Source organism: Acinonyx jubatus, chromosome A1 (genome assembly GCF_027475565.1).
Source record: "Acinonyx jubatus isolate Ajub_Pintada_27869175 chromosome A1, VMU_Ajub_asm_v1.0, whole genome shotgun sequence".
NCBI classification, from domain to species: domain Eukaryota; kingdom Metazoa; phylum Chordata; class Mammalia; order Carnivora; family Felidae; genus Acinonyx; species Acinonyx jubatus.
In genome coordinates this window covers 143,163,890-143,178,969 of record NC_069380.1, presented here as the reverse complement: position 1 = coordinate 143,178,969, position 15,080 = coordinate 143,163,890, and the positions used below count along the sequence as shown (strand labels likewise).

Genomic DNA, 15,080 nt, shown 5'->3' with positions numbered 1-15,080 from the left:
ATGGTAATCAATTGAGTAAAAGTGATATTAAAAATCATGGTCTCTACTAGGAATTATAAACAAGATGATAGGTCGTCTCCTATTACCCTTACTCCCCTTAGTCATTTTCTGTTATAAAGGTATCATATACATCCAAATTTTCTTTTATACAGTCACATAAACACTGAATTTATTTCACTTTAGTTCAGTTCAGAGTCGCTGCACTATTCTTTATCTCTCATTAAGAAAATAAAATATATCTAGATGCTTAAAAATAGAAATGATGTAAGATCTGAAGTGTTCTCGAAGTGTGTAAACAGGAATTTATGCACACTGTGCAAAGACTGAATGGGTGTTTGGTGGGTTCCATGCTTTGTGAACTGTGTATAGTAAGGGGAAAATCACAAATTCGCTAGTTTATACCAAGGCATGCCATTTCAAAATATATTTTACATAAAAAAGTAAAATCAATTAGTGTACATTTGAAATTATATCTTTAGGGTTTTGTTTGTTTGTTTGTTTTTGTTAAACCAAACAGTTAATGACCTTGTAAAAGCCATTATATCATCTGATTAAGGAGAACCAGACTCACAGAATTGTTTGGAAGCAGGGCAACCTCATATCACAGCATTTGGGCACAAACATTACGATACATCATCCCATATTGATGCAGCAGTACAATAGAAACATTGTAGTGTCGTCTCCGGACAGTACACCATGAATATTTTATATCTCTAGATACGAGACGCCATTTAACACCTACTCTTCCTTTACTTTAGGAAAACCGTAAGCCACTTCTCTTACATGTTGAAGAATAGTAATCAATACCCGAATTCCTTTTTGCTTGCACATTCTGTGAGTCTTCCTAGAAATTTGTAATTTCCCTTATTTTACTTGGATGAAGCAGTTTCAATAAAAGCAGTAGCAGATGAGCAGTTTACAACCTCAGCAGTGCAAACAGCACATTGCCCATATGGACGCTCACACATCTATACATATCTACCAAACCAAATACACTTAGAGCATCACTTTGCAGTTACTGGTCCTATTCAAAAATTATATTAAATGCTTGGGACTTCTTCTGAGTTGTATTGCATGAAGCAGATGCTTCTATCTTTTCTGACTGAATCTAGCCCTTATTTTTTTTTAATCCTGATCATTCAGAATGTGTATGAAAAGAGATAGTTTCTAGAGTTAATTATGACTTATCTAGAAATTTTTTTTCAGAAACTTCTTTTGAAGTGCTTTCTGAAATGCTTCAGTATCTTTTACTGTTTTTAGATGATTGCCACCATATACCCATAAAATCCTTTTTCTTAAAACAGTGATTGATGATCTTGCTATGGTTTTTTTTTTTAATTTTTTTTTCAACGTTTATTTATTTTTGGGACAGAGAGAGACAGAGCATGAACGGGGGAGGGGCAGAGAGAGAGGGAGACACAGAATCGGAAACAGGCTCCAGGCTCTGAGCCATCAGCCCAGAGCCTGACGTGGGGCTCGAATTCACGGACCGCGAGATCGTGACCTGGCTGAAGTCGGACGCTTAACCGACTGCGCCACCCAGGCGCCCCTTGCTATGGTTTTTAAATTTAAATTAATTAAAATAAAATTTTGATTTTAAAATTTTCAGCTCCTAAATTGCTCTAGCTAAAGTTTAAGGGTTCAGTAGCCATATGTGGCTAATGACTCTTACATTGAACAACAAACAGAATAGAATGTATCCATCATCACAGAAAGTTCTATTGAACAGCGCGGACGGGATCACCACTTTTATTGTAATAGTAGCCATAGAAAGCATAGATTACACTTTCCCATGCCCACTTTGCCATATTCTCTAATTTCTTCTATTTAGTTAAAGCTTGGTATCCATGTATTTTCTTTTTTAATTCTTCCCCCTAAAGGTCATATATGCAGATGTAATTCTGTTTGTGAAAGGCTGTGGATAGTTCACTGAAGCTTGCTGTCATTATTTATAATGGGAGATTTGCACGGTATCTTCTGTTGAAATGAAGGCATATCCCCCTCTGGCACAGGGGCAAGGTGGGCTCCATTTCATCAGGTTTTGTCTGGTTGCTTTGGGATTTAGGTATTGCTTTGTTCTGCTGTGCTTTTTTGCTGCCACTATCAAGGGTGAAGACGAAGAGGTTTTTCTGTCAAACTGCATCCCCTTCTCTTTGGAAGTCTCCCCCTTTTTATCACCCTACTCACAATCCAACATTAGAGTCAGTGACATATATAATTTAGCTTTCCTAAAAGGAAATTTGAGGCTATTAAGTGATTATCAAGTAGATTTTCCATGATTTGACCTGCATTTAAAGGATTAACAATCATCCGCCTATGATCCAGTGACCCGTTTTCAAGCCCACTCATCCACCTTTTCTCAGGATCAATGACGGTTTTGGCTTGAGCCTAGATTTACCCCTAATGACTTTCTGTCCAGACTTCTACCAGCTGAGCCATTCCCCGGGGCATCCTGCTTTCCCTGTAAAATCTATCCTTCTCTCAGTACACACATTACACCTCATTTCTGGTTCCTGCAGTACCTCAGCTCATCTAGAATTTACTTCATTCGGTTTGGCCTGCTCTTTTTTTTAAAAGTTCACACTCCCCTTTCCAAGATCATTACTTTTCCTTTGGAATGCCCTACTGCCTGGAACCAATGTCCTTGACTTCACCTGCCTCTTTCCATGAGGCACAATCCTTATTAACATGTTTAAAGGAATTCTCCTTTGGCCTGGTCCTCAGCAAATATTTTTTTAACAAAACATTTAAAATATCTAAGGGTTTACATTTACATTTTCATCTAGAAACCCTGTTCATCTGGAGATCATTGCCATTTGGGAGTGGATGCCCTCCCCACATCTCAGACAGTCTGGCACTATGCTGTCCAAGATGGAACCCACCAGCTACATGGGAATATTTAAGTTTAAATAAATTAAGTAATATTAAAATTACAGTTCCTCAGCCAAACTAGCCCATTTCATGTGCTCAGTGGCCACCTGTGGCTAGTGTCTTCTGTGTTGAACAGCACAGGAGAAAGTGTTGAAGAAAGTTCTGTCAGACAGTATTGCTCTGGAGCTTTTCTGTCACACACAGTCCATTCCTCAAGAATACAAGTGTAGATAGGCATAATTATCACAATAATTGCCATCTGTTCCTCTCTCAATAATTTCTGAAAGCCTCACCTTTTACCAATTGTCAGCCTCATCAAACTGAAAAGTTATGTGTAACAACAGTACCCCCTGCTCCCACCCTCAAAATATTATGGACTGAAATTGGAACCACAGATTAGAGGAAGACACTTACATCCTTAAATGTAAATCAGACTCTTAAGTATTCTAAATACTTTATGAGAACGTCCTAGGGCCAGCTGGGAGTTGTTTTTTGTTTGGATTTATTCTGTTTCCCTTACACTATTAATTAAACATTTACTGAACACTTTCTGTATATTCAGTAAATACATGGTTTTAAAGATTTTAGATTTAATACTCCCCAAGTTCCTTTAAGATAAATGCTATTATTAAACCCATTTCACCCATGAAGAAACTGAAGCACAAAGAGGTAATATAGTTACTAAGTTTACATAATTAGTAGGTAGTTAGGCTGTCCCTCATACTTATTTCATTATGGATTGGATTTACCCAGATTGTTACAAATGCCCACAAAACATGAATCTGGCTAGAAGGAGACGACTGAGGGCCTGGGTAGTTATCAGCCATCTGAGTGCAGAGAGAGAGGGAGACTGGTCGCTTTCCAGAGGAAATATTATAAATTTCAGGACTTAGTCAATTCTATATAAATTTACTCTTTTATAGCTTCTTATTTTTATGTTAAAGGCTTGAGCATAAAAGATTTCAAGACGTTAAAATCCATGGTTACTACTGTTTACCAAGAAGAACATTAGTGGTCTGTAAAAGAATTGTTGTTAAAATATGGATTCTTTTTTCTTTCTAGTACTCCCCTAGCATGACAATGAGTGTGTGATCCATTACCAAGTCTCCTCATGAAAACCACAGTGAGTCAGCCCTTCACAGAACTACTACGGAAGAAAATTATTCATCACAGTGTACAGTTAAACAAAGGAATCTCAGTCACACCAAACCAACCTTTTTATTTCCTGCTCTCTCCCCTATTTTTTGAAGAAAGCGGGTCCAAACGTGATTCAAACAACTGTACAGAGCGGCATATTAGAATTGCCCTAAACTGAACTGCAAATAATTATCTGTGTATGTATATGTGTGGGTCAGAGAATGTATTGTATATGTGTATGTTATACGGACATATGCACATACATACATTGACCCACAGGACATTGTAAAATATTATTACATGACATCTTAAGTAGAAGTAAGTAGGGACTTTTATTCCATCCTTTTTTTCACGTTTACATTTTAATTATTAAAAGTTGCTCCTGCCCCTCCCTGAACTATTTTGTGCTGTGTATATCACTGCTTTATATAAGTTATTTTTTAAGGTGAACTCAGATGTTATGGTTTTGTAAATGTCTGCAATCATGGATAGGAATAAAATTGCTTATTTGAGAGCTTTCATTAAATTGCGTCTGATGCAAGTTACCCTGTGAATCACAAAGTGTACTGTCTCAAAAAAAAAAAAAGAAGAAGAAGAAGAAGGTGTGTCCTCATCCTCTTTCAGATCAAACAATTTCTCAGTTACCTTTAGTGAAAAGTATTTTGTAGTTTTTATTTAGGAAAACTACTTCAACTGGGGCCCAACATCATATATTTCTGCAAGAATTGCTTTAGATGGAATTCTTGATTTGTCTTTGATGATACAGAAAATCATTAATTAGCCCCACCTGCTTAGACCATAGCAATAAAATGACAGGGGTCGTCATATTTTTAGAAATATATTTTCTGTCTAACATGATGGAGCCCAGAAGTGATAACAAAACCATTTGCTTGAAATTGTCACTTCTCACCAGGAATAGTAGAGCTAAATTTTTAATAACATGCTAATGGAAAATGGTATCTGATTTTTACTCAGACTTCTTGTGAACATTTCCACATAGACACTGCAAAGAATATACATTCAAATGACTGAGACTTTCAGCAGAAGGGGAAAAGAGTTTTTACTGCACCCAAGGGGCTCTGAAGTGCTGCTTTTCTATCTGGGTAACTTGCTTACTAGCCGCAGAACTGACTGGTAACAGTCCCATCTGTGAATACCTCACTAGCAGCAAAGCCCCTGCTCTGTTCCCAGGATATAAGACTTTTGTTTAGAGGGAAATCATTTGTAGTAACTATATTCATCTGGCCATTGACTTCAGCAGGCTAAATCTGCATTGTGTAACTGTTCAGAAAAGAATGCATAAATGTTAAAAATTAAAGAAAAAAACAAAATACTTCCCTTACGCTAAAGCACATTGTTCTGTGGCGCTTTGCATATCTTTTGGGGGTTTTGTGTTCAGTCTTACATACAGACACCGAAATTATAATAGAAAAATGTGAAGACTTTAATTTTAGACTCCACAAGATAAGTTGGCGATCCTTTCTGTTAAAATTGTGATACAAATAACCATTGGTAAACATCAACTACATATCCAAACTCCAGAGCAAAGAATTTGAAAAAGTATTGTTTAATCGCAGGTAAGAGGAATCCTCCTTCCTTTAGGCTTATGGTCTCCAAAGTGAAAATTTAGCAGTATATTTGCTACTTCCTTGTCCCAGATGACTTATTTCTCTCAAATCCATAATGATTTATTCCCTCTGAAAATAAGATTTTGCCTGTGCATGACAGGGATGCTGGGCAGAACTGTTGAAGGGGGAAAAAGATGCTGAATTAAATTTATGTCCCAGATTTAAACTCTAATCAAATGAGTCACCATTAATCCAACAGTGTGGGGGAGCCTAGGACTGCACACTGGAGAACAGCTTCAAGTCTTCAAGCTGCAGAGAACTTTCATGAAAAAGTCAAATTAGAAAGTCTTTAACTCAAGCCAAGGTAGTCTGAAGACACTTCGTATAGACATGTGAATTTACCAAGAATAATTTTAACTTTCACTGTTTATAATTGTGTGAACATTTTCAACCCTGTGATTATTAAGCTTAATCTTACAATGCTAGACATTTCAACATTTTTTGACTATTCATTCCATTGTTACTGATCTTGAATTTCTTTCATTTGCCTTCTAAGAAGGTATTGTTTCTCACTATCACAAAGAATCATGAACCCAATTATACTTCTCCTTATTTCAGGGGTAATATTAGAAGATAAATGGCAATATGGATTTCATTACTTCTAGCCCACTTGGTCAAAAAAAAGTAAAATTGGATTTTTCAGCATATAGCAATTTATCATAAGTATTTATTTCTTTTTCTTTCTTGGAGTCCAGATTACAAATAGCTATTGCAATTTTTTTTTAATTCCTGAAATAGTTGAAAATTTATTTTTGAAGAGAAAATTGTATTTAAGAAAACCATAAAATAAGAATACTTAATTTTAATATCAAATAACTTTCTCATGCACCAAATGGAGGATAGTAAGTCTGTACAGTAATTTTTGTTTAGGTTTTGGATTATCTAAACTTTATCTTTTTCTCTTGTAATAATACCATTTAACCCTGTTCTCTTATGTTGGTGCATCTCCATCGATGAATGTGTGTTGGTCTTGATATATACTACCTGTTCCTGAGTTATTTTTACATATTTCACCTCACAGGAATAGCATCAGTAATTCTTGCTTACACTGAATACATAAAATACACATATGAAATGTGAAAATAAATAAGTGAAAACATTAATTTTCATTACTCTGCCTTGCATTCTGGCAAACTCACTACGTTAAAAATACATGCCAAGTTTTCTCCAGAGTCTTACAGGAAAATTGGCTGTGGGAACAAAGGCTATGGAGTGCCCTTGATCTGGTAACACCCCACACATTTGATGGGTGAATCCTAGCACTCTGTTACAAGTGTTCTAGTTTGGACTCGATTACTGATGTATAGGAATTGCACAACTGGGAATCTGAGGTTACTATTTCTCTGCTGCCCAAAATATTGACAAATCAGTTCTGCTCCCTGTGCCATGAAAAGTGCCCAAAACACCCTTTTCCTTCTAGGAATATAGAGAAAACTTTGATTTCTGTTCTTATGATTCTCTAGGACAGCTGAACTCTGGTGCATTTCATAGGATCATTCAGTTAACTTTCTTCCTATAGCTTAAAAGGTGATAAATAAAAATAAATGAGTTCACTTTGGGACATGAGGAAGCTGTACATCTGCCCACCCCTTTTCTTTATAGTATTCTGGGAATGTGCAGCAAAGCATTCAAAACTGCTCCCTGGCATAGAGTGTTACACAGTCCTTAATACCGTGAGGTCTTAATTGGCCTCTTCCATGTCTTCCTACATTGCCTCCTTCCCAATCCCTGCATCCTCCAATAGAAATAAGGTACAGACTGCACACTTTTACCTTTTCAGCCCCTACAGTTTTCTTCTTCGTGCATTGTATAGTTTTTCCAGGGGAAATAAGTACAATTTCCTCTTCTTGATTATCACTGTTAATTAGAAGCAGTGCCACAAATCATAGCTACTTGATTTTGGAATGCTTTATAGTATTTTAACACTGGTTTTGCCTTCATTTTTATTTTTTTTGTACTATAATACTCTTTTCTTGAAAACACTAATTGATGCAAGTAATGTATGAGTGTGTAGTGTGGTAGTGAGAAAATGGGAGTGGGGGGAGAATTGCCACATATATTCCGAAAGGTAAACTAGCCTTTTTTTTTTTAACTCCCTGTCCTAGTGGTATAAGTTTCTTGTTGACAATGAGGAGCAGGAGTCTGCATTTGCTTAAAACAATGGTGCCCAATCATACGCGTGCGTTAGAGGCACCCTGGGTCTGTGAAGTATAACTTGAGAAATACTGGAAAAGTCAAAGAAAAAATGGTGAACCACCATTGGTACCCTTCTGTTTTGCATACTAAACACTTGTGTGTGGGGGAGGTGTGCGTGTGCGCACATTGTGTATATTGGACTGGTATGCAGTTTGCTCACAAAACACTCCCACTATGATTTACATTATGTTATACCATAACTGGTAACTATTAAGCATAATTCTTTCCTCTGATTGCTTTTTATTTCATTGGTAAAGTAGCTGATAAAAGTGATTTGGGATGAAAAGAGAGTAATACAAGACCTAAGCAGATGGAATCTCCCGTGCCCAGCTTTAACATACCCATGTTAGCTTTTCCACCTCAGACCTTCTTAGGAAGGCACTGCATCTAAAGGTAAGAGCATAAATGATCTTTTATTCCTTGGTTACCTTAGTGCCAGGAATCATACAATAATTATAGTTTTTCTGTGTAGATATTTGTTGATAAGAAATTGAATGAACATTATTAATTTATTTCACCAAAAGCATCAACTTTATCCTTGAACTCTAAGTCAGATTGAAAGAGATGACCTACAGATGAAAAACACCTTAGACCCTTTAATTACTTCTCTAAACTATTCTAAAGAGAAATTCTCAGTTGAATAAGTCTCCTAAGGAGAATTTCTTGTTAAGTTTCCTGTTAATGTAATTGGTCTTCCTGAAAGAAGAAAATAATTTCTGTAAGTTTAATGTGACTCGCCTTGCTAACTACATCCTTAAAAATGAAATGCAGTACTATCCATAGATATTGCAAATTTTGAAGTGGGACTAAGTGTTTTCATGTATAGAATTACAGTTTGTCTCTTCCCCCTTTGTGAATTTACTCTCCTCGGGATAAATTGCACTTGTTTTGATTATCCTAGTCATTGAAATATTATGTTCCTAGAAATATTTAGCACTTCATTTTTTAAATAAAATGTGCAATTAACATGAGAAAACTATTAACATTCCTAGAAAAAAATGATATCGAGGATTTATTCCTAGTTAATATTAAAACTTTATCCCACATTGTCTTTTGCATCATATGACCTCAGGACATTGCCAAGGAAGTGAAATTTGGATTCCTCATAATGTTCTCAGAACACAATACAATATGTTGTCAGCTAAATTTCCATCATGTCCTGGTAAAATTGCTCAGTAATGTTTAATTAACCATCTACTTATTAGGAAACAATTCAAGTAATCTGTCCAATTTACATAATTTGAAAACAAATCAACTTTACATTTAGCAATACCTTAGAAATTTTCTTAATAAAAACTACTGATTAAAATGTGTATATTGCTTTCTGTCAAATCATATTTCAAGACATTTTACTTTCCATGCATTGGGACAACTAAAATCTTCACAGAAACTGTATATTAGAATGATATATAAAGGACATGCTGTTGTTGTCAACATGGAAAATGGAAAAGACTTTATTCATAGAATTCTTTATTTATGATAACTATCAGATTATTGAGGTATTTAATTTAATTATGATTTTAAGAACTTAATATGTTTTTTTTTACCACATGTATTAAATTGTTACCTATAATGTCATCCTGGGAAAATAGAATTATTTGTAAGATTTTTACAAAAGCATAATTAATGTATAAATACAATTGGAATCTGGGATGATTCTCGGTAATCTACTATCCTTAATTCAACCGTGGTCATCAGCTACCTGACCCATTCTGTAAATTTAGCGTACACGCATTTGCATGTGCGTGCATGCACACGTGTCTGTGATTACATTTATTCTCAAATGGACTTCTCACTTAACGTTTTTGTACAAATACTTGAGCTATTCATGTAATGGGAAAAGTTGACATAAAAATGTACATAAATGGCCCTTGATTTGGTACCTGTTTTCACATTTAATTTTAAAAATACAACTTTTCATTTATAGTTTCTACCCTTTCATTTCTAGACTCTGCTTTATTACCCATAGAAAAAGTAAAGAAAATTGTTTTGTATGAAGCTAGCATTGTTTCTGAATTATAAATCAAAATATAGCTAATGTGGATCTGTGTATATGACTGAAGCAGACATTATGCCTCATGTAAAAACCAGGAGTCTATACTATCAAAGAATTTATATGCCTTAAGAAACGGCTATGTGTAGCGGGTTCTATGTGGTCAGATAACTAAACCAAATACCAAAAATAACTAATATTGTTAGCAAATATCCGTTAATGGATAATAGTTTTATATTTTGTTCCAAATAGCATTACACATGATGTGGAAATCTGAAGCAATTATGCAGATAATTCATGCAAAACTATGCTTCTCCTCAAGTGCATTTATCTTTCTGGTGAATTGTACAGATGGTTGTCTCAGTTCACCATTGCCCAAATAAAGATTCTGAAGCAGGTTCTGTATACTCCTCTGTAGATAAATTAAAACTTAGGAGGAGGAATATCTATAATTGAAATTAAAAATTCATCCTAGATTTAAATTAAATATAGAAATCTGTTTTCAATAAATTCTTTAATACTGGTTACACAGTATTTAAGAGTAGTTAAATACCAAGTGTTTTGAGTATTGTGGTTTTGATCCAAATGAGGTTTTCTAGTTCAGCGAGGCAGCACATTTGAACATAGTGATTAGAAAGAAAAATGTTATAAATTCTAATGGCCAGACACTTTACTGAGCCAAGGGTTACCTAAAGTAACTTGTCTGGCAATTTTAGCAAGGTGTCTGGATTTCTGGGAGATGGAGGGTAGGTAGCAAGGCAACTGAATAGTACCTGAATTTAAGACAGGTAAAAGTCCTGTAACCAAGAACTTTTCTGCTATTTTTAATTGTGCAAAAATGGTTTTTAGTGATAGCTGCATTATGTAGATTCGGGGCAAGATTGGCACAGAGAGATAAAAGCCAGCAGAATTAGTTCAGTTCCCCCTCAGCAACTCTTGGTGAATGAAACAACAGTGTAAGAGTCCAAAATTAAGGAAAAGAGGTTAGAATGTCTGCATATCCAGCCCCAAATAATATGAGTAATCAAATATTTGTTCTCATAGCTCAATATGTTCTTTATGTATTTTAATAAAACTTTATTTACAAAGGTAGGCATGTGATTCACAATGAAGTGAATTGTCAACTCTAGGTTGCTGACTTCTATATAAATAACACTATTATCACAACCAAAGTTAACAAAAATTCCCTAATATTATCTAACCAGTTGAAATTTTTACAGTAGTCCCCAAATGTCTGTGTTGCAGCTGTCAGGTTTTTCCCTATTTTTACTGAGAAATAATTAAAATACATCACTAAGTTTATGGCATATATAGCATGACAGTTTGATTTACATATATTGTGAAATGATTACCACAATAGGTTCAGCTAACATATAGATATAATAAAAAGAAAACAAAGGGAAAAAATGTTTTCCTTGTGATGAGAACACTTAGGATCTACTCTGTTCATAACTTTTCTATTTATTATACAGCAGTGTTAGACACAGTCACCATGTTACACATCGCATCTCTAGTACTTACTGATCTTATAACTGGAAGTTTGTACCTTTTGACCACCTTCCCCCAATTCCCCCTCCCCCCAACTCTCAATATATTCTTAAAAGTAAAGAAACCCTATACGTCAAAAGAGACATACAGATTTATTTATTTACTTATTTTAATCTTGTGTCACTGTACTTTAAAACTCGTTTATTTCAATCCTTGCCGGTTCTGACCAGAGCCATGAAGATTTATAAGGAAATTCCAGAAGTTTTACTTCCTACGCAGATTGTCTGATAAGAAACATGGCATCCCTTTTTGGAAAGATCTAGAACCAACAGACATGCTACATATAAATGTTTAGCTGTCTCATTTAGTTTGCAAAGCTTCCCTCGCAGTGCGTATTGGCTCTGCTTCACTACGCGGCCCTTCTCAATGTACGTTGATCTCAGATGAGAGAGGGAACTCTTGACGTCTAGTCATGTCACATGAAAAAAATTTGCATTTAAATGTGCTTACAATATAATCTCATTTATCATATATAATATATAAATTAGGATAGGTTGCATAAAAGAATTCAACATTGCTTATTTACGTAAATATTGTTTCAGAGAAAGAAATGACTTAAGAATTGTAATTATCATATGTATTCTCTATACAGTCTTTTGTGGTGCTCACTGTTTTGTCATCAAGTTGGTTATTATTCACTTGTGACTAAAGGGATATTACACATACTTAATGGTCTCAAAATTGGTTCAACAGAACATATTGTTAATCATTGAGAGTGATTTTAATTTTGAAATTAAAACTCAGCATGGTATTATGACAAGCAGTTACTAGTCAAAGATTTTATACATTTACTTCATCTTTATTTGAGAAGTATTTACCTAAGCATACTTTTTGATTCAATGAAAAACCCCCAGAGAGCTAAATTGATACCTGTTGAAAAAAGAGAATCCAGTTAACACTTTAAAAAATATAAGGCATATATGAAAGTGTTAAATGAAAATTGGAGCATTAGCAATTGCAGGAGATCTGTCTCACCATAAAAGTTCTCATACTAATATCCAGATTCAAACCTGAAATGCTCAGTATAACAGTTACTAATAAGAAATTTGTTGGACCAAATAGATAACCAAATCAAAACCAACATAGAAGCCAAATCTAATTTACACCAAAGACAGATTTGTACATCCACTGCCGGTATTTCTAAGGTAATTACTCCACAAAATCAGGCCATAACCAAATTCTCAGTATTGACTCATCAGAGTTTAAAATTCAATCCATTTAGCAAAAATACCATGTGAAATAGAGCCAGCACAATAATCTCGGGCTCTTCTCAAAAATAGTAATCTTGCTGAAAGATTTCTGGGTGCAAAATTGCATGGTCCAGTAAAGCTCACTTTAGAATATAAAGCATGCAAAGCCCCAGTGTCTACAGAACTTGTATGCCATGAGTATCTCTAAAATGAGCTTCTTAAATCATCTCAGAGGGGAAATGGTTCAGGGTGAAGAGAGGTCTGGCAAGCTGTCTGATTGCCTCACTTCCCAGATGATTTAAAACCTTGTTTGGAAAGGTATTTGCTACCATATTTTCAAATGCTAGAAAGATTTGCATAATGTTTCTGTGTAGGAGAGAGTTACTGAACTGTGTATTTGCAAAAATGAATAACTAATAGCGACAGTTTTTCCTTCAAGTAACCAGAAATATTGTGTAGTTTTGCTCTGGCAACAGGCACTTCAGAAAACATGAAATACAGATTGGAAAGGTATATGTTCTAGAAAACATAAATGTTCATTTGAAATCTGTTTAAAATATCTTTCTGGTTTACTTGGCAGGACTACTTCTCATCAAGTTTACCCTGGGCCTCAAAAAGGAGGTTCTGTTCATCCTACTTATGCATTAGAGTGGCCCTGGAAATGTATGAGTTTATCCAACTGAAGAGGAGTTTTGTAGCAGACAATGATTAAGTCAGATAGTCTTCCCTGTCGTTTCACGATAGATGTTCTTACTCCTGTGAAAATTAATGAAAGGAAACTTCATTTAAGAAGGGGGAGCGGGGACACCAACAGGGGGAGCTCTCGTGTTTTACTTCTAGTGGTCGATTGTAGACCCTTCCTAGGTCTAGAATACCTTGCATTCCTGACAGAAAGAAGCCTACACTTCACTACCCCAGCTGAAGGCAGGAAGGTTTTCTTCTTGCTTAGCAACAGCCCAGCCAATGAAAGACTGTCACAATGCAGCCAGTGAAAAGCCACTACCCTTCAAACTCCCAGTCTATTCCAATGGATTTTTTGTTTATAAAGGTCCCTCCCAACCACCCTCTTTCCTCTAGAAAAAGAGCTTTCCTCTCCTCTGTTCTCCAGTCTTGCCTTTGGTTTTGCCATGACTTGTAGGTCCCAAACTGCAATTCTCTCCTACTCCCAAATAAACCATTTTTACTGGTAAAATAACTGATAGCTTTATTTTTATGGTTAACACTCCTAATGAGTAGAAAATTGGCATTTACTAAGACGAATGATTAATCATAAACTGCCACATAAACTTCAGTTCAGAAGTTAAAGGCATAGTGTCAATTCCTAACCTATTATGCAGCATTTCTTCCAGCTGTAGATGAAAATGTATACTCTAGGCTTTATATTATAGAACCCGTTGTGGTGATCTTGATTACACTTGCTAAAAATAAGCTACATGGTTTCAACTGTTTTTAGATATAAATGTCAATAATTAACACACTTCAAATCTATTTCTGGCATAAAAACCTATACACAAAAAATATACAGAATTCAGAAACTAGGAACTTGACCAAAAGAGATTTTTAAAAAAACACCTAAGTAATTTTGGCTTTGGAGAGAGTATATATGTGCAGTGACTTATTAACATATTTCAACTTTCAAACTCTTCAGAGTAAATGCTTCCTTACTTTATAAGTTGAATTTATATTTTACCATTTGTTTAAAAGATGAAAATGAACTTAAATATTCAAAATGTGCTTAGAGTTCAAGACATTCCTTTCATAGCTACTTGGCTACTAATTTTTATTTTCAGTGATTATGTTAAAAGAGTATATAGAGGGGTGCCTGGTGGTTCAGTTGGTTGAGCATTTGACTCTTGGTTTTGACTCGGTCATGATCCCAGATTTGTGGGATCAAGCCCCACATTGGGCTCTGTGCTGAGCATGGAGCCTGCTTAAGATTCTCATTCTCCCTCTCTCTCTGTCTCTCTCTCTCTCTTTCTGTCTCTCCATCACCCCCCCCCACTATCTTCTTCCCCTTCTGCCCCTCTCCCCAGCTCATGCTCTTTCTCTCTCAAAAAGAAAACAAAAAGAGTATATAGAAAAAATTTTCAAACTCAAATATAATACAAATCAGAGATGTGAAAACCTGTTTTCTGAGAATCTTTGTATGTAGAACTGTTTGAAATGGAAAATATAGTCTGCACAATTCTGGAATGCAAACAAAGAATTATAAGTTTAGTTTCTCATTAGGAGTTCTTTATTCTCCTCAGATATTTAGCCAGTACCCTGAGATGTAAAGGTGACTGTGTGAAGTTTCCTTTGACCTTGATATTGCAGAAGAAATGAGGCTAGAGGAGGAGTCTTAACTGCAAAGGACCAGGGCATTTATTTGCAAGGTTGGCTCCTCCATCCATCTTCCTTTGAAAGAATTCTATTCGCTTACCTGGCCTGAGCACAACACTCCTTTACCTGTGGCTAAAAGTTGGACAGCCTCTGCCTGCATCACAGGACTCATTTCTCAAGCCAAGTCTAAGGCAA

The 15,080-nt window shown here is 35.4% G+C and overlaps 1 protein-coding gene across 14 annotated transcripts in view; it reads left to right on the top strand.

Moving 5' to 3' along the window:
• Positions 1-4,553, top strand: part of SSBP2 (single stranded DNA binding protein 2) — a 309,255-nt gene extending 304,702 nt beyond the window's left edge. For all 14 annotated transcript variants that reach the window (XM_053224507.1, XM_027038998.2, XM_027038986.2 and 11 more), the window contains one exon: positions 3,934-4,553. In XM_053224507.1, the coding sequence (XP_053080482.1) occupies positions 3,934-3,963 (30 nt within the window). In that variant the 3' untranslated portion in view covers positions 3,964-4,553. The remainder of the gene's footprint in view (positions 1-3,933) is intronic.
• Positions 4,554-15,080: the final 10,527 nt, after the last annotated feature.